At 36.0% G+C, this 21418-nt stretch overlaps 1 protein-coding gene across 1 annotated transcript in view; it reads right to left on the bottom strand.

Moving 5' to 3' along the window:
* Positions 1-21418, bottom strand: part of SLIT2 (slit guidance ligand 2) — a 255593-nt gene that overhangs the window by 104339 nt on the left and 129836 nt on the right. Inside the window, exon 5 of the mRNA XM_059470506.1 lies at positions 1849-1920. Within this exon, the coding sequence (XP_059326489.1) occupies positions 1849-1920 (72 nt within the window). The remainder of the gene's footprint in view (positions 1-1848; positions 1921-21418) is intronic.

Below are 21418 nucleotides of genomic sequence, written 5' to 3' on the forward strand. Positions count from 1 at the left end.
CCATTAATTAATTGGTCATTCTGCAGAGCAATTTTAGAGGGATCATGAAATTTTCAGATTAAGGGTTTGATTTTTTTTTTTTTTTCCCCTGGGACAATTAATGAGGAGATATCTGTAGTATTTATCCTATCAGAATAAAAAAAAAAGGCCACAGATATGGTTTGAAATTTGTGGTAATGCTATGGTGTTTATGATTTTATCTTTTTAAGATTATCTCCTAAAAAGAGAAGCACTTTAAAGGACACAGTTATTATTTTATGCAAGTTTCAGACATAATTCAGGATCCTTAGCTTAAAAATTCACACTAAGATAAAAATTGTATCTCAGATAAAGATTAGCATCCTAATGCAGCTTTTAACTGGAATTTTCTTACAATATGTAAGTACACCTATATTATAAACTACTACTTTGCCACTAAAATATTTTCAATAATGCTGCTAATTCTACAATATAAGTTCCTTTCTATGACTATATAAATTTTCACATACGAAAGATCATGCAAAAAAATGCAGGCTTCTTGTAGCCAGACCTCTTTTTGACCATGCATAGTGGTGGGAATAGGTCTGAATAAAAACTCAAACTGTCAATTAAATAGAGTAAAAAAGCTACTTTGAGAATCACAAGCGCTTGCATGTTTTTGAACACAACAAAGCTGAACATAATGATGTTTTCCACTAAGGTATGACAGAATTTCATTGCAGGGAAGAACTGTAGTAGGCCAAATTCTTGGGTGTTCTGATAAATCTTCAAAAAGACATTTTCCTCACCAATTTGTGTGCAGTGCTGCAGGCAGCAGAATAAAGTGGAATCCATCACAGGCAGACAGAAAAGTGAAGGGCTTCTTAGCCCATCCTCTCCTACTGAGGATACATCAATTGCTGTTTTCAAAGCAATACAACTAGAATGTTTGTCTTTCTACTTTAGCACTGGCAACTTTAATTAATAATTTTTTTTTCAGCAGGAATAACATGAAAGCCTCCTATAACCTAATATTTCCCTATATTTATTGATACTGCATTATATAGCAATCATATTTTTTCACAGCTGCATCCCTCTGGAAGCTCCATAGTCTTTCTGAAACCTATTATTGCATGTCCTCTGTCTTTGCTGGCTATTTGTAAGTGATGAGTCCTTGGCTTACAGCAGGTGTTGAAGCTTTTGAGTGAATAACTATTGTTTCCTACTACAGAGGTTCATCACAGTCTTCAGGTTGTTTGGCTTGTTCAACCCACTAAACTGCCTCACCACTCTCAACAGAAAGTAGAAAAGTTACTGCTTTGCTTTGACTTGAAACTCACATATTTCCACATTTAGAAACCATAAGAATTCAAAACCTGTCCATGAACTTCAAAGTCACTATCTCCAGGAAAGTATCTTTCTTTCAGAAAAGACAATAGAAGAAAATTGAGCAAGTAAAACAGTCACACAAGTATAAAAACATATGCTAGCAAAACTAGGTAATATAGCATGACTTTTCTTTCTTTATGCAAGCAAACAAAAGACAAACTTTTAAAGCCAAGGCAAAATGATTTTTTCCACACGAAACCATAAAATATTTCAAATTGCCTGACATTCAAATATTTAACACAGTTTCATAGACTAATAGTTACAATGCCATGTTGTCTTCAACTTACTTCAATTTTTTACATTTCCATAAGGCAATTTGAGGATGTTTAAGATCCGTTAAAGTATTTTGCACAAACAAATGACATCAGTATGATGCAGATATTCCTTAAGCAGCTGTAACAGTTTTTAGAAAAAAGATATCTGATAAAAAAAAAAAAAAAAAAGAGCACTGTATCTACAAAGCATTATCACCAGAATATATGGAAGGAAGAAAATACTTACAGATTTTTTATGTCTACTGCTCCTCGGAATGCCTTCCTTGGTATTGCTTGAATCTGATTTTCACTAAGATCACTAAGAAGAAAAATATAAATGTAAAAGTGCTATATATATTTAGTTTCATGTATAACAAAAAAAAAAAAATTCAGCCATTATGGTTCAGTCAATATTTTCAATGAAGCTTATTTTATTACATTAACTGATTTGTAACTGAAGAAAAGAAGTAGCAATAACAGTCAAAATTGTTTATCTCTGTCACACTAGGCAGTTCCTTTAGAAAATAACAACATATATGCCAAAACATAAAAAAAAAAATCTGGTAGAAGTGTTTTCACTTTTCAACCATTCCAAGTCCATGTTTGATGGTATATTCAGCTTTATGTAAGGAAGACAGAAATCCAGCAAATAGAACAAATAGTGAGCTATTGAGAAACAACAATGCAGCTGTGTAGTATCTGAGATCAATATGTTTCTGACTTTTGTTTCAGTGTCAAGCATCATATATTTTAAAAGAAGGAATTAAAATACATTCTGCAGCAGACATCTAATATTCCTCCCCAAAATCCCTGTACAATCAGCTGTATCATGTCATCTGGAATTATTATCTTTTACAAAAGAAAAACATTATTAAAATGCTTATAAAATTATTGTTCAGTAGTGTTTTTTTGCTGTAAGTATGAATAAACAGCCCTTTATTTTTTCTGAAATACAGACACATTTTTGTCCTTCACTGGTCAATATTGAAAATAAAATATAGAGAACTGAAGACAGTAGCAGAGGAGACAGAGAAAATGAAAAAAACCAAAAGGATGCAGAACTTTTCATTTATGCTGTGCACTATTAACAGTGATGCAGTGCAATAGAAGAAGACCAGTACATGAAAGTCTTTATTGCTGTATCTATACCACATGCAGTTTGGAGGTTTTACCTCAGAGAATAGTTTGCTTCCCTGGACCAAACACACCTATCACACATGGTACATGAATGTTTGAAGTTTTGCAAGGGGACCTATCTACCTTGCTGTATTAAAATTATGAAATCAGACCTTCTTTTGGAAACCTTCCAAGATGCAACTATCTATACACAATATGAGGAACACAATTATATGAAGAAGCTTTCTTAAACATCTGAATAAAAATGTACAAACAAATCAGGTGTGTACAGGCGTCTCTACACAGGGATTTTAAGTCCATTTGCACAGCGGTTCTCTTGTAGTTAACTAGATTTCATTTTGCTAAAACCAACCCAGGATCTTTACTCTAAAAGCACACCAAATGCAATCCAGATCCTAGCAGAAGTAAAGTTTCTTTACCTTGAGATTTGGAGACATCTTTAGAGGATGTTTTTCAGAAAGAATTTTTAGAGAAACAGTGCAAAACTTTGCACAGAATTAAGAGATGTAGCTCAGATTAAGTGAACAAGCAAGAATCATTAGATATAAGAAGTCATGCTTTTGATATATTCTTTCTCTAAAATGTAATCTAGCCTGAGCTCATATTTCCAGTTCTGAGCAATCACTCCTGAAGATCCATTTCAGATTTATGAACTTGCAAAACACAATTTGAGGACTCTATAAAACCCCATTTTGCCCAACTTTAACAAAATTTATATAAATGTAATTATTTTGAATATAATTCCACATACAGTGCAGCAATTTAGTATAATCCAATTCATTGTTAATTTATGGAAAATCACTTTATATTTACTAAATCTTTCATAGTTCATGCACCTAATTGCACTGCAATATCTTGCAAAGTATACTTAAATCTAGACCCAATTTTAGTATTATTAATCGTGTGTGAAAAAAGAGAATTTGTGAGCTGTGATTTAATTTTCAAGCCACCTAAGTAATCTTGAAATGGGATATGACTGTACTGCTCTGACAATAAATTCAGTGGCAATGAATGAAAAAGCAGCCTTCAGCATTTGTTACGGTAACATGATTTAACAGCCTACTTCCTTGGAGAAAAATTCCCTTATAAGCATAAAACACAAATATCTATATTTACATTTCTGTCTAATTGACTAATACATTTTACCTGTATAAAAATTGTGTGTGAAGTGGCTAAGCTAGCAGTAGTGATTTGTATCATGACCAATGATTAGTTTATAACACAGATATATGTATATATCTACATGAGCCACTGCTGTACTTGTAAATATTTACTGCAGGAGACAATGGGCAATGGTGCATTAAGCTTTTCATGGCATTTGATAGCGTATCATCACTCACCATTTTATATAATTAAAAAAAGTGAAAGATGAACAATATTGAGGCCAACTGTAAATTATTTTAAAAAATCTAATAGAGAATGTTAGTGGTCAAAATCTTTGTTTCCATGGGAAATTTTGGCACAAACGCAAGGACCTACAAGTGACAGCTACTGTGCCAGGTCCCTCAACAGCCAATACACAGAGCCATTGTGCACAGGTATGTCTGTGTGTATGCAAATGCAAAGGACACAGACAAACTAATTGCAGGCCAGATTTACTGCTGGGTCGGCAGAGTCAACACCAATTCCCTGCAGCACAAGCTCAAGCAGACTGAAGTATAGTGTTCCCTGGTAATTTTAGCTAATTTCAAGTGTAAACTACTTGACTGCAAAGGTTCCCAGCCTTGCTGAACAAGGCATTGTTTAAAGCATACATTTAAATCTGGAGAGCTAAGTAAGGTTGGCAAATGTTGTTTCCCAAAAGTAATTTTTTTGCAATGCATCAGCTGGTTTGGGAAACTTGGAACTGTTTCTGTAACAAAAGTGTAAGTTCATTTCCACACTGCTAAATTCTACTTCTCATAAAGAATACTATTTTCCTTATAGCAGGAAAAATTTTAGTAATTATTTATTGATTGCTTCAAGTTCTTATCTACTCAGTGTAAAAAACTTCCTTATAAAAACCTTGAGGGGCTTAAACAAACATTCAATTTTTTCTTCTTGCATAAATTACACCTACATTTCACAACTCAGAAGCTGCATGTGGTCTTTTTTATTGATCTTTGAACTCATTCCACCGCAATTCTTAGACTGCTCAAAAATAAAGGCGACAAGCAGCACAAGGCGTATTGTGACTTTCATAGGAAATGGGGCAAAAATCTATTTTGTAGATAAAACCAGCCAATTTTGCATGCCATTAGATTACATTGAATTGACTTTGCAACTTATATTCTGTAGTGAAGAAAGGTGCAAAACTCCTTTTCAGCCTGATGGTCATTGTATTGCTGCACTTATAACTATGCAGGCATCATCTTCCATTTCAAAAATAGGCAGCCTTTGAATAGAGGCTCTATGATGGCAATTGATCCCCTTAAAATGAAAGAATATCTAAGAATATCTAAGAATATTTAAGCCAAGATCCAACAAAACATACTACTTTTATAAGACTAGATCTGTATTTTTTTTTAAAAAAGGCATTAACCTGATTCACATTACAAAGTGTCAATCTGACCAAGATATTTTCACTGGAACAAATTATTCTCCATTAATATTACAGCCCAAGACCTTACATTAAAATCCAGAATACCTTTGGAACAGCACAATTGAATAAAAAATACAGCTAGAGTGAAAAAGCCAAGGCTATGTGAGAATTTTTTTCTTTAATAGAGCACAATGATTTAGTGAGATATTTTGACAAATTCATCTTTATGCAGATTCTGGCTGTCATAGAGGCCTCTTTCAACTAAATTGTTCTTGACTCTATTGTATAATTCCTAGAGGGATATACACCAAATTATGAAGTCTGAAGGGGAGTACCTTAGACATTGACCTTTCAAGAAAATTCCTTAGTGCAAATTTGTTGCCTTCATTGGTGTCATTCAGGGGTGGGCAGAGCACCTTTGTTCCTTGTCCTCTATTGCTCCCCCTTGCTCCAGATCCCCAAACCTGTGCCCAGGGCCAGGGGTAACTTCAGTCTCTCTGAATGTGAGGTGTTCTCAAGGACAACTCTCAGATTTGTTCCCTCAGGTTAGAAGGTAGTACAGGGGTTAAATAGCAGATGGGCCCCAAAAGCCTCCTGGGTGAGGCAGAGTGGCAGCACCTGACAGAGACTTTTTGAGGAGGCACAAATGAGCGTTGCTGCTGCTCTAGATGCACAAACCAGCCTGGGCACAGTGGATTCTTTCAGATAAGTTTAAGATGTAAATATGTCGAGCATTCTTCTGAGTTGTAATATTCTGGCTGCAGCCCCATTCTCCCAAATGCAAAAACAGAAAACCAAATCCATAAAGCAAACAAAGCTGAATCCCACTGTAAGTGAAGATACACAGTGAAGAATGCACAAAGATTTCTGAATTTTTGCCCAACTGCAGCACTGTTTTGAAAAACTTGCATACTATTTTTTCTCTCTTTGAAGGTCAGGAGCATGTTTTTAAATCAAAGACTAAATATGCTGCATCTAAATAATTACTTTTTATAATTAATATAGTCTATACAAGCATTCAAACTCATCAATAAAAACAGAACAACTAGAGATTCTCTAAGATTTGTGATGAAGTAAATTCTGCAATTACCATGCTTATGTAAAATATAATTTATTTTTAAACAAACTGGATAATGGCAATTTACATGCAATGGATTCTGATAAGCACATATACCTCAGCTTTTAAACCAATTTCCAAAGATTAAAAATTTAATTTGGATATTCTGACAAAGCAACTTAACCTGTCTAATTTGAAATTATGGCTAAAAGAATGTAGATTTCTGCATTTCACAAACCAATGAACTAAGAAAAAAAATCAATAATAAAAACAACTCCATCAAAAAAAGCCCAAACACCTCTGCCCCACCCTTCCTCCCCTAACAGCTTCATTTTGTGCATGCAGACTTTTTTTCTCCAAGAATACATTGGTAATGAGAATGTATTTAGCTTGTGGAAATAGCAGGAAGACCTTGCCAAAAACCTTGTTACTACTGAATCCTTCCTAAGAACGGGTGGAAATGGTACAGTTATATTTATCATATTTACTGGTTAGGAGATAGAGGTGTATCAGGGAAAAAACCTCAAAGCTTGGAGTCCTGTGAACATTTGAAATTCATACCAATAGAAGATACTAACCTGTTCTCAGAAAAAAACCTTGACTTATATACAGTATTGCTTTCTTATCTGAAGATAAAGCCCTGAGATAACCCTAAATTAATGATCCTGATGGAATGTTTCAGCTCTTAAAAAATGCAAAGTACTGCATTGCAGTTATTTTATTACTCACCATGTATGGCTCTCATCTGAAAATCCTATATACCCTTAAAAGGAGTGCTCAATTTTTAATTATATAAATTGAAACATCACAGAAAATATCTATATCATAAACTGTTAAGGCTCTATCACAGTTTTGTTGCGTGGCTAAATCATTGTTCGTTCTGAAACACTAAATCTTTTGAAGATGGCAAACCTGCTTGTAAATTTAATTACTTGTAATTTTATTTTCCTCAATGGTTTAACCTCCCTCTGTGTCTGACCACAGATATCATAAATCTATACTGCCATTCTGTACTTTGCAAAGTACTGAGTACTGGGAATGACTAATGTGTACTGATTTTTAAAGGAAAAGGCAGAAATATTCAGCCTAACTGAGTACTGAATTCTTACCAGTTTATTTATGCCAGTTTATAAAAACATCTCAGAAAGTGGCTATTTCATGACTGGCATCCTGATAATTCTTTATGTATTCGTGACATGAATGAAGTAAGCCTTGCTAAGTACTTCTCCCTTACAACACTTTTAACATTAGGTAACTATACTTTGCAGTAAATCCTCCATGCCTGTATAAAGTGGCAAAGACTCATAGAAAATGAGACTACCAGGCCTTCAAAGAAATAAAAAGAATGAGAATTATTTAAATTATTGGACTGAAAACCAAATATATGAATTTGGACACGGGATTTCATTTGTAATACAATGATGGTGAAAAAAACAAACAACATATTTTTTAATAGGATAGTTCAGTTGAAAGGGACAATCATTACCTTGGTCAATCAGATTATTTTGATGGAACAAGTAACAACTTCTTTTTAGGAACATTAGTATACATTGATACATTAAGTATCAATTAGACATTTATCCTAAAACAGTAAAACTAACCAACAGTTAATTTATGAATATCAACTGGTCCTGTCCATTTCAGCTGTTTTTGTTATCATTGGCTTTTTCTTCAGTACTGTTCAGTGTTCCTGCAGTATTTCTGTATTTGAGCACCCCTTAAAAAATACAGGTGGCAGGGAGAAGACACCCCCTACCTATTCACTGGGAAGCTCCTTGCAGAAAGAGCCTGTGAACCATGCTCTGGCACAGGCTGCTCGCTGGATCCTGGACTTCGTGAAGATATCTGTGAGGTCTTGCATGGTCTGAGATACTTCTTCAGCCACAATCACATTAATGAGGCAGGCTATCTAAAACCTCAAAGCTATTCCAGATCAAGAACCATGAGTTATTATTTACTCCCCTGGCTTTGATCTTAGGGAAAACAAAGAGCTCTGCCTCACTGGGAGGCGCTGAAAACACCAGCAGCAAAATCTGAGATATGGAAGGTGCGAACATGCTGCAACATGACAGCATAAGACAAGGGAGCCACAGCCCCAAGTTTCAAGTGTTTCAAGTGAAATGTTTCCAGAGAAGTATGGCAAAAGGTTACTTCACGTTATCATGAACACTGGCAGCTGCCTCTGTTTGCAAAGCTGCCATAGCCATGGGCTTTCCAATGCAAAGAGCAGAGAATGAAATGCCAAAGTAGATTTTTTATGTTTCACTGGATCTCTGACTTGGATTTCATTTCTAAAATGACAGTTTTCTACTTTCAAAATTTGAATAAATACATTTTTCTACTCTGTATTAGGTGTCTTGTTTTAACATGGAAAAGTTCTGATCAGATGGGTTTTTTCCTGCTGATGAAACTCCATTTATCACTATACAACCAAACTGCAAAGTTCCAGCATGCCTAGGAATTTAATCTAAGACCTTTTCTGAATGCTACAGAGGCATGCTTTGACAACCACAAGTTTTATTGTATCAGGATAAAGCACATAAGTGTGAAAATTATTTTCAAAACTACGTAATCAAAAAATCAAAGCAAAGTACAAAGTCATCAAGAATACAGATGCCACTGAACATTGTGGTGTTAATGCAGGGGCAGCATCCTGGAGAGACAGCTCCTTTAAATCAGTAGCTCAGGTGAACTGGAGCTACTGAAGCCTATCAGGAATTCCATCATGGCAGCAATATATCATATTGTAACACGAGCTTACTAAACAAACACAAATGATTAATTATAACAGAACATTTTTTTTTATCCCATGTTCAGCAAATACATTAATATATGCAGACAACTAAATACCCTTCCCATCAGTCAAGTGAGGCTTAGCCAGTTAATTGTTGGAATACTGACATATGCTTGGCTTTAACTTTATACAGTTACTACTGTATGGCATCACTTATTCATGAAGATAATCTTATACCCAAATGGCTTGTCATGTCCTTTTAGTAGGCATAGCTTTCTGGCAGATCTACAGATCAATTAAGATGGAACAAGAAAACGTTTAAAAATATATAATTAAAAATTCAGTCTAAACTCTTGTTCTGAGAAAGCAAAACAAACAAAGAAACAAAATCAAACAATCAAAAACTGCTGTACCATTATTCTTTGACTGTGAAATAAATTAGTTAGCTTCCTATTAATTTCAATGGTTTTATTATTCTGTTCTTTAGTAAAACAATCTTTGCAGCGATTTCTCTTCATATTGAAGACACAAAAGGTGTCCAATAATACCAGCAGTAGCTAATAGGTCTCTACAGCACATATATATCCCCTCATGAAGATAAAACCTATAAATTATAATTTCAAACATTAGTTCTGTAAATCATTATTGCTGCTGCTTCCCATAGGAGGATTAAAATTTCATGTATTAGAAAGCTACTATAAACCTCCTTTAACAGATGGGGAAACCAAGGCAGTACATAGCAGCAGCAGCATGGATCAGTACCAAGCTGAGGAGCACAAAACTGATGAGAAAGATTTAGACGACAGAATTTCAGGTTCTCTCTGCATCACTAATTTCCATTTGCTCTGCTGAATCCCTAGAGATTCAGATGCTGCACACAGTAGGCACAGAACCTATTCTCACGCTAAAGCAGGATCACTCCCTGGGCCATGGTGTGCTACATTGCCCAAGTGAATATTTCACATTTCACAACACAGGGCAATCTTCACTGCAACACGGACTGAATGGTTAGAGTCACTGCAATTCCCATGGTAAGGAATTCTTTCTTTTTCCCTAAGAATATTCAGACTGAATTTTCCTGCCCACTTTCATGTCTCATTTTTTAATGATAGCACTTTTGATTATATCATTCATGCTTCTTTCATTCTTAATGCTTGAGGTTTTTTAAATGTCATCCATTTATAAATCTGTTAGGGAATCAAAATGTACTTCTTATTATAGCTTTTGGCATACTATTATCTGCATTATTTCAGCAGTATATCTTTTAATCCACTTTATCTATTTATTTATTTAAGAAGAGAGATCATTTATCTATTACAGAACATAGACAGCAAAATAGAAAAAGTAACACACTACACAATAGTAGGACTGGTAGCCTCCAGAGTTTATCAGTACCTTCAACCTTAACATTTAGTTTAAGTCATCCAAAATTTGAATTCTGATACTTAGTGATAATCTTCTTTCTTTTGTTTGAGAAACAGCCTGACTCTTTACAGCTATGCAATATAATGCATAACATATTTATAATTTTTGGTATTAGTAATCAATGATTTCTAAATCTAAATAGCACAGAGTACAAGTACTAGACCGTTTACTTTTTAATAGGAATACCTTTTGGGTTTGGACCAAGCCAAAACGTCCAATCTCTGTCTTGGCAGAAAAGTTAACCCATGGGCTGCAAAATCAATTCCACTCTACAATATGTCCAAAAGTGTACTTAAATCAATTTGTATGCTTTGATACTACTGAAAATAATTGCTTAAGGAGATTCACCATTTATTCTTTATTTTGCTAGAGTGGTCTAGCAGGGAAAATGCTAATTGTGCAATAAAATAGGAGTATTAGGACCACACATGAATTTTATTGGAGCCTTAGAAATTATTTTTGAAAAGGAAAGCATTCTTTAATAGCCTGTTCCACTAAATTAATACATAATTATCTTTTGTTTAGACTACAAAATCCCCAAAACAAAACAGGAAAGAAACTACATGTTGTAGCTCCTAAAGAGGAAAGGACCACCCACAGTTTCAGAGAGAATTGCAATACTACTTCAAATTTGACTTTGGCATAATCCTTTTCATAAAAAAAAAACCTTGAAGCTCTTAAGAAGTCCTCACCTCGTAAAGAAAAAAGCTGACAAATCTTTATCCTCCACACAGTCTCAAATTGGCCAAGCTGCAGGAAGGCACTGAGTGACATTTTACTGACTTATCATGCATCCCTGATAGCACAGCGATTGCTGCCAGGGCCCAGGCCAGCACAGCTGTGCTGTGAGGGCAGTGCTGACCTACAGCCCCAATTGGAGTTTGCAGAGTGCAAAATGACTTTTACCCATGTGCATGTATACGTGTAAAATATGCATATGGGTGCTGGGGCTGCACCTCAGGCGCTGTGTCCTGCTGTGCTCTGGGCTCTGCAGCACAAAAAAGGCATTGAGGGGCTGGAGAGCATCCAGAGGGCAACTGGGGGTGCTGAAGGGTCTGGGGCACAACCCTGCTGAGGAGCAGCTGAGGGAGCTGAGGGTGAAAAAGAGGCTCAGGGAAAACCTTATTGCTCTCTGTGACTGCCTCAAAGCAGATTGGACAGGTGGGGATCAGTCTCTTCTCCTGCATAACAAGGGACAGGACAAGAGGAAATGGTCTCAAACTGTGCCAGGGGAGGTTTAGGTTAAGCACGGGTTTCATTCATGGATTTTCCTCTCCTTTTCCTTTAGCAGGTTGGAATTGAAGGAAAAGTAAAAATAACAAATCTTTATGTGTCATTTTTTCATACAAGGCCACAAAAGAGTGTTTCTATGTAGGCAAAGGGTAAAGATTCTGCTATTCTCATTTCACTAGTCTCTGATAGGTGATTTGGTGATTAATCTTTAATCAACTATTACACTTGACAGACTTGAAAATGTTAAGAGCTTTAAAAGAATAAAACAAGATTCTGCTGGGTAACTTTCACTTCTTCTGGTACATTAGACACTCAGCATATGCATGGCTGAAACATCCATTTGGCTTGGCTGGGGATCTGCTCACATTAAGAATAGATGAGATGGCATATTTAATTTTCCAAAAGACCTCTTCAACAGTATCTAAAAAAATCTATCACTACTTTTCCCTGTAACAAAACTTCTTTTTTAGAACAAGTTTGCAGCTGTCAACATGTCTTTAATATTTAATATTGTTTCACCTGCTGTGGAATTGAAACTGCAAGCACTTTTAGGAACTGATTGAAAGCTTGTCTGGTACATCGTCTAGTATCACTACACAACCTACAACCCTGTATATTCTCTTCTGAAATATCACTCAGAAAGCTGTGGCAATTCCTGTTTCTTCAAAACAGAGCAGAGTAGACTCCTGATCCAATCCCATTATGCAGAGCTGCAATTCCAATACAGACAAGTAATAATTACATCCCTTGACACGGACATTTTTTATGAAGTATAGCTCCAAACTTTTACTCTGATAATAACCTGAGTAGTTCAAGTGTTTCCTAGCAGTAAAACTAACCTTGAACAATTTGTCAGGGGACAGGGGAAAATTTGGAGAGCAAACTAGAAAAGATCTTGTGGACCATTAATGTTCAATATCACTGTGCTCACTCTTCCTGCATTTGAGCTGAATGATGCAATTTGGAGATTGTCTCTCGAGATGGCCTGATTGCTTGGTAGGACAGATTTATTGTACAGTCTTAGCTTTATATGATATGTGTAGGTGCCTAATATATATGAAGCACTAATAGTTCAGGCTTTAAGGCTGTTGCTTGTCAGTGCCAAAAACTATGCTAAAACAGTGGAAGAAACCAAAACAAATTATTATAAGGATTACCATGGATGATTAAAAAAACCTGACAACAGCTAAGCTGCAATCATTGCCACTTATCAAGGTGACCAATTTTATATGACTATTTTTTCTGGTCTTCATCCATCTGCTTATACCCATGTGTCATTTCTTAGACTGTAATATCTTTCACATAAACTTTTTTGTTTTACTGGGTGCTGTTTGGTGGTACTTTTCTTATTCTGTGTAACTAGCACCACTGGGCTTCTGGACCAAAGAACCAGGACTTTAGGCTTTTCTATGAGAAAACTATAAATGAAAGGACAAGGAACAGATGTTTGTGTTATCCTCCTCTTCACTACTGTTATACAACAGTAAAACAAGCTCAATTATTTGAGTAATGGAATGACTGGATTTCTTTGTTTATTCTACTTCTTGTGTGCTACATATGTGCTGGTTAATAAAAGTCAATTAAAGCTCTTAGGAGAAACAATAAACTGTTGAGAAACTTCAGGGCAGTTACTGACACATACATTCAGGAACTCTGGAAGTAAAACTTCCCATTGACCAGGATTAAATTATTTTAATACTCTAGCTGTGCATCCCAGAAGTGTCAAGCCTCAAGTTTCTTTCGTTCAAGGGCTCCAAGATTTTCTTTCTTCTTGACCCTGCCTTCTCCTTCTGTGACTGCTCCAGCCTTTTTCCCCAAATTTCCGTGACCACAACTTTTTCCCTTTCAGTGCCATACAAAGAATCAGAATTTCAAGAGGTATTTTCCTCTATTCAAAGGAGCTGACAATACAGCAGAGGCAGTACAACTGGTCTGTATAACAAGAAAAGTGCATCCTAGCTGGATTCAGAGAAAAAAACCTCATGAAATTGGTAAAAAATGTATGTAAGCAATAAAAAGAAAATACACCATTCCAGAATGAATTAATCACAACTAATTTCTTAATCTTAAAAAGAACAACCATGGCTAAGAAACTGAATCAGAGTGCTCCATTCCACATTTCAAGAATGTGAAAAATCCCATTTCTTCTTAATAGCCCTGTCTGTATGCTGTTGCCATAATACCAGTATGCAAATTATATTAAAATGTTCTGGGGAAAAAATAATTTATGCAAAATGGAATTTAGTATTTTTAATAGAAAAGCTTAAATTTTATTGCTACTTCTGCCACATTTATTCCCTTTTCCTCCTCAAACTTGCAAAAAGATTCAGCTGCTTGCACTAGAAATAATTTCCATTCAGACATTTTTTTAAGCTTGAAGTCTACAAAGTTGACTTTCTGTTCCAGGACTGCACTTTTCCACTGACAGCATCAAAAAGTAGCTGCTCTTAATTGCACTTTAAAAACCCATCCTCCCTCTTTTCAGATGTTTTTTCTCCATCTGTATGTTTTCAAGCCTTCGTTGTTCAAATTGCTAAATTCTTTCCCTTCAACCAATATCCATACTCTCCTAAGTAGCTGATGGAGCTTTGTCCCAAGTAAAACCCCACTGAGAAACCCCAATAATTAGGGTAAAGAGGGATTGCATGGGGGATGTGGTGGTTTTTTGTTGTTGTTTGAGGGTTTTTTCACCGAGGAGGATGGGTGCTGTGTTCTGCTATATGAGGGCACACGAGGCAGCTGGATGGGATGGATGAGAGTTGGGCAATTGCAAACCAATGAGAGCACAGCACACTCAGGATGAGCAAGGGTGACACTGATGTCTCCATTCACAAGATTCTACACACTCCTGCAGTGAGCCAATGGGTAATTTCAGAAAAGAGAGGTCCAGGTGACTACATAAATACTGAGAACAGTTATGGTAATGGGAAAAGAGACTAATAAATTTACTTTAAAAAACCCCTAAACACAAACCAGCAAACAATACATAAGCTTCCCTATTGCTTAAGGACTAATTCAGAAACATACTATAAAATGTTTAAATGCTTAGATTGGCTGCATTTTTTTTGAAGCATAAAAGTTAAAAAGGGATTTAAGAAATAAGGCTAAATACAAGAACACATGGCATAGTGCCTGTATCAATAATAGCCACTAAATAGATCAAGATCTCAGCACTATACAGCTAGGCTTTTTGCTAAGGCATTCAGTGTGAATCCATTTGTGCTTCTAGGGAATTCAGGAAGACTTCCACCAGCTCAGAAGTCCTAGGACATGCATCTTACAACAGCAGGAGCATCTTTAACTCACTCTTTTAACTGAGTATGAACAGATCTCCTCTTAGAATGGGACTAGCTCTGAGGTGATTGAATTCAAACGATATTTACACAGATAGCTGAGAGGGTGTTGGAATTTCCTTCTCTATTGGCTCCACTGCACTTGCTATCTGTTGCCATATGGCTAATTCCTTCTCATGCTTATTCTTCTATTTCAGTTCATATTACAGTGTACTCTTTTTACAGACCTGCAGCTTCAAACATCTGTAGCAAAGGTCCCAGGAATTGATTTAGAGGCTGAAACACAAGCATATCCAATCCTGCTCCTACACAAGGCTATATATCTTTGTTGGAAGACTGACACATGGTCCCCACATGCACCAGTGATAACACAAGCCTGCCAGGCACAGATGTACTTATAGCTCCAGAGAGATGCAATCTAATGATGGATAGGAATAACCCAATCATACAAACATTTGTATTTGTAAACCCTACCTAGTGCTACAGACATTATGTCTACATTTCACTGCCACATTTCTTCAAAGATATCAAGATGTTCCTAAGGTATGACAGGCACATGATGCAACTTAATGGTATGTAAAATAGGGAGACTGCTTTCTGAAGCACAACTTCACAGTTGGAAGTTCTAAAAATTAATTGCTCTTCTGGAAAACCCAATGAAAATTAAATTAAATTAGATACTGGAACTTTTTCATTAGAAGGCTCTGGCAAAATAAAGTTAATAGATGGAAAGCTTTCTGCAATTAAAAGTGACAGGTGCATTGCTTTCTCTAAGCTTTTAAATCACATCTGTCAAAAAGCCTACTAAAATGCATTTTTTAAGCTCCTTCCAATCTACTCAACTTTTTTGAATCAAAATACTGTGGAATTATTGAAGATACATCACTTAAACCACAGCTTTACAGCAGTAAAGAACTAAAATTTCTATAGAGTTATACATCTAACGTATTTAGGACAATGTATTAAATCACAAAGTAACTCTGTCTCCTGTTCCCATTTACTTCATTTGTCAGCATGATTTCCTGCTTCAATTCCTAACCACTGCACAAGAAACACACAACTTGATTTCCCTAATTTAAAACCAAGTTGATAGTAAATTCAGAATTCAGGCCAGTCACAACTGTGTTTGAATTATCTATTCCATGGGTTTAAGGTGATTTAGGAGAGAGATGGTTAACAGCATCTACTCCTTTGAAGAAACTTTTTCTTCAAAGTGTCCTGGAAAGTGGCAGAAAAATTTGAGGCCAGGTTTTGCTGTGCTTCTTAAAAGTGAAATTATTTTCAATGAACATGTGTTCCAACAGTGGGAGCAAAACCACTTACTGCACATCTTCCCCCTGCCCTTCAGACATACCTGAGCCAATCCTCTACCTCTCATTCCTTGCTCACAAAAATGGAGTGTTTAAGCCCAAAAGGCAAAAATCTCCAAATTCTCAAATTATTATTCCCAGGCTTTTGGGGTTTTTTGGTTTTTTTTTGGTTTGGGTTTTTTTTTTTTTTTGGCTCTGGGTTTTTTGGTTGTTTGGGTTTTTTTTTTAATTTTTTTTTACTAGCTGGTCTTTTGTTGGGATTTTTTTGTTTGTTTGGTTGGTTCTTTTTTTAAAATTGACAACCAACCCTAGTTTTCATAGGTTAGGAATTAAATTTACTTAGGGAATGCTTCTCATCCCCACTAATTCTGAAAATAAACAAAAGCATTACTCTTCAAAGTAATAAAGATCCTAATTATCAGCTAAATGTAAAGCTGTTAAACATTGTAAGATAACCTGTGACAATATGAATTGTATAGGCTATGGCACAGCACCTTCAAAGACACAGGATGGAAAATTACACTAACTCAGTTAAACATAGCTCTTACTAACCACAAACATACACATAATCTCATCCCAATTCAGGAGAGCATTGAAGCATGCACAATTTAATGTATGTGCTTAAATCCCATCGAATTCATTGCATCTACTCACAAGTTAAGTGTTAAGCGTGTGATGAAATGTATATTTGAATCACAAACTACTTACAGAAAACCAGTTTAAATGAACATATTTAAATTATAGACTTCCCTAATTTAAGCGTATGTGAAAAAAAGACAAAATTCTCCTGAGATGAGGAAACAGAACAAGAAAAATAAGGAAATTGTTTTCTGTAATCCATCTATAAATTTTCATCATGCCCCATAATGAACTATTGTGACACCAAAACTAGTATTTCAGACAACTGGACCATGCACAAGTCCTTAATATAATTATCTTTTATATTTAACAAAATTCAGATGTTAGGTGCTGCTTTTTGAGTTTTCCTTGAGGAATGGGGGTGAATCTTGCCAAGTTCTCAGTTACTATTGTAAAAAAATAATTTGTAAACTGCAAAGTCTCACATGCTTCTCCCTAGCACTCCTTATGAGTTCAAGGGATTTTCTTCAGAGATGGAAATCTCTTCAGTGGCCAGGTAGATGAAAGCTTTGAGGTGGAAGGTCAGTATTTCAGGAAGACTGACCATTCAACACAATACTATACTTCCAAATTCTGTGCCAGGTCTGCATCCCTGTAGAATAACACAGGAACTGTGCTATCAAGAACAGAATTCTGAGGAGGAATCAAAAGCAGTTAACATATACACTGGAGGAGTATATATATATTACAGGAAAAGTAAACACAGATAAGGATTCATCTGTGACTTGCAACTGAGTAAGTCTCAGAGCTGAACTGCAGTGCTACTGAGTGCTTCACATATGTAAACTAAAAATACACTAAAACCATCAAAGGAGCCAAGGTGTCATGAGGATATGTCTACAAACATTGGCTCCAAACAGGGAAATATTTAAATATTTTCCCTTCGTATCAATTTTGAGTAGACTGTGGGTGAGAATGAAAGGTCTGCAATCTGTGAAAAAGAAAAGATCAAATTCAGCATTCAGAAGGGATGCAGAATATCTAATTAAGCCCTGGATCTGCAGGTTTTTTTTCAGTTTCCCTTCCATATCTGTTTTGCCCTCTGTTAACCATCTTCACATCCATATCTATAAATAATGAAAATAAGCCAAAGTCCAGAACTTTAACAAGCTATATTAATTAAATAGTTTAAACAAACTTAAAAGATCATATAGAAATAATTACTTGAAAGAAGGTATTAGATAACCCTATTGTAAATAGAATTTAAAATACTGGTACCTTAAGGAATAGGACTTACCAGACACAAAGCCAGCATTCAAAACATACAAAGTGAAATCTGTGTGTTGGTGATATTGATTTTATTCAGGTGTTAAGTCTAAGCTTAAAAATAAATGTTCTGATGAACTTTAAGATATGTGTTTTATTCTCCTGCATTTTTTTCCTTTCCTTTAACCTATCTGAAATTTCATTATACATAATTACTATTTATAATACTAAGTAACACATATCTTTATACAGATCAAGAAGAAGAGTCATACATAAACTTCTGCATACCTCTACTACTTTCTGCTTGTTGGGTTCTCTTGTTTTGATTCTACTTTTTTAATTAGGGACATATCACTTCCAGTGGGAAATCTATGAAAACAAATATATGTATGGTACAATGCCTGTCCTGAAGAACCAGAAAACATCTCACAGTGCCTGTTTTCCACAATATTTTTTAATATGCATGATTTCCTTTTCCATACATACAATAGGAAGCAACACAAAATAGAGATTCCCCAGAGGCAGAAATGACATGTTAGCTTGCAGTTGTGAAAAAAAAAAAGCATAGAAAAAGCATTTGAACAACAAAGAGAAACTGACTTGTTTTTTTAAAAAATAAAATCAGAATAAACCTGTGTGTAAATGTGTTTAACAGTGAAAATCACAACAGCCAGGATTACAGTATAAGGGTTTCACACTGCTGCCAGGTAGGTACATGTCTAATAGTGAATGTCTTTGTCTTCCTCACATTTATGAACAGATAAAGATTAGAGTAATAAATCCCCATGCTGAAATACAACTGAGACTAATCTCAAGATTAGGAATTTAATCTCCATTAGAAATAAGATATAGGTATTTAAAATGAATAGGAGGTCAATTTGCTACAAGCAACATGACATTCTGTATTGTTCTGTATTGTATATGCAGTGCATACTCCTGCACAACAGCTGAAGTGTGTTAAAACTTACAAGCTGACACAAAAAGCAACAGATTAAAAGAGGAGTTTCATTAAAAGAAAAACCAAATGTGTCAGCAACCATCTTCAAGTTGAATTTTGGTCATACAGCTCCCTGGCTTCTTTTTGCTTTGCTTTTCTAACTAGTTCCCCTATGGATTAACCTCTTCTCACCTCTGGTTGTATATACACTGCAAGATGGAGCTGCTGGACAGTTCATTAGAGAAGCTCCTGCTGTTTCTTCCACTGGAGAGGAGGGACCTCTAAGTTATCATACACAGGCAGGCCCAAGTCGACATGTCTTCTAACAACTTCTGGCAGCTTTGATCACGCTGGTGGTTCATACAAGTTTCACAGGGGAAAAAAAAAATAAAAAAAAAAAAGGCAGGAACTTTGAGGCATTTCCTGCTACTCCTTTGGAAACCAAATACCATCCCTCAGTAATTCATGCACCATTCTAGTATCACCGGGTGGGGGCAGTGGGGGGCTGGATGTGGGGGCTTTTACTGTCTGCCACACCTTAAATGGAAAAAAATATATTTAAATGGAACACTTAAATGCACTGCTTGAAAAATTATGCTTTAGATAATTCCTAGACAGATGTTCAAACATTAAGTTTTTTGATTCAATATTTCCCTTGCCGGTTTCTGAGACGTTATCCACCCCAAGGTTTACAAGAGGCTTTGCTTTTACAGCCTCAGCTTTGTAAACTGCTAGAGGCTGCCTCACTTTTCTAGAAATGCTCTACGTGGCGTGGTGGCAAAGAAACTTAAATTGCACTTAAGCACTTGAAACCTTCATATCCAGCAATGCTTCCCACTGCTCAGCTCGGTCTCTTTTCTTGACACCTCTGGTGGCCAAGCCAAAAAAGTCAACGGTCTGCAGCAGTGAATGAATACTCCAGGATCCTTTCATAATGGTGTAGCTGATTGAAGCTCTGTTTGAGAGGCCTTACCTCATTTCCCACACATTTTCTGACCCATTTTGTCCGCCTTTCTCAGAGGGGTTTTGCCTGTTATATTGTGGGCTAAGCAGTAAACTAATTATCCTGTTTAAATCCCTTTGCAACGCCTCTAATCCTATTAGTTATAAGAATGTGTGAATACTGATTGCACAACTTAAAACAGGGAGAAACAGAAAAAGAGACAGAGGCAGAGGGAAAAAGCCAAAAGGCAGGATCTGGGAAGATCTGCTAGCCACTTCAGCTTTTGAAGACTTGTCAGGACGCTCAAGACTCCCGTCCATCACAAGACAGGACAATTTGTAAGGTCCATATTTTCATTTTCTGTCAGTCTTTCATGTCTGCCCCAGAAGTGTTGCTATTATCCAAGGCTGCTCTGAGTCTTTTGCTCGCAGCTGAACTGGCTGACCCTTGACTCCAGTTAACAGTTACATTTTCTCTCTTTCCCCTTTCATAATGAACATTTTAATGAAAGGGATGACAATATTACAATGTGTCAAAGAAGCCATATGAAGCACCGGAAATGAATGAATGTTAGTGTAGGCATCTCTAGCTCCTATGAGTCCCACTTCTTTTCTTCAAAAGAGCCTCACAAGTCTTATTAAAGAGCCCTCTCGCCCTCTCCCTCAGCTGAAGATACCGGAGCAGTTGCCTCCTGCCGTCCAGTACTGAGTGAACTTTAATCACTTTTCCTATTTTGTTCACACTGGGGAGGGAGCCAGACTTCAGTGAAAAGCCTGCAGTCACAGTTGATGTTAAAGAGCATGAAATTTATCTGACTTCCATAAAAGATGAGCTCTGCCCTTCCATTCCTGCTTTTGCTAAGCTGGCTGCTCCGGGGACAGCCATTCTCTGCTCCAAAAACAAATATTTGCTTTTAGTGTGGATGGATGCTGCTGCCTAGGAGTGCCTTTTCCCTTGCTTTTTAAACTGTGCACTTAGTTGTTTCCACCTACAAAGAAGACTTGTGGTCTTGGGAAAGAAATTTAACTTTATCATTTAGACATGGTGTTTTGCAAATGAAGGTTTTAAAAATGCAAACAGTTCCTGTTTTACATGAGTAATAAGCTCTGGCTAACTGGTTACCATAGAAGCAAATCCAACAGAATTCTGTGAGTAAGAGATTTACCTTTATTTTTTTACCCTCCTTCCCTGCAGCAATGCCTATGTCAGTGAAAACTTAACTCTTAGGATAAAATACAAAAGTAGAAAAATAAAAGTTTCTTTTCTCACACACCCTACTTGGAGATTTGAGACACCATTTATCTGCTGAAAACTAATAAATTGTATTAATACATAGCATTCCATCATTTGGTTTTAAAATTTTGCTACTTGGATTTTGGTCT

The sequence above is a fragment of the Ammospiza nelsoni genome, chromosome 4 (genome assembly GCF_027579445.1).
Source record: "Ammospiza nelsoni isolate bAmmNel1 chromosome 4, bAmmNel1.pri, whole genome shotgun sequence".
Taxonomy (NCBI): Eukaryota; Metazoa; Chordata; class Aves; order Passeriformes; family Passerellidae; genus Ammospiza; species Ammospiza nelsoni.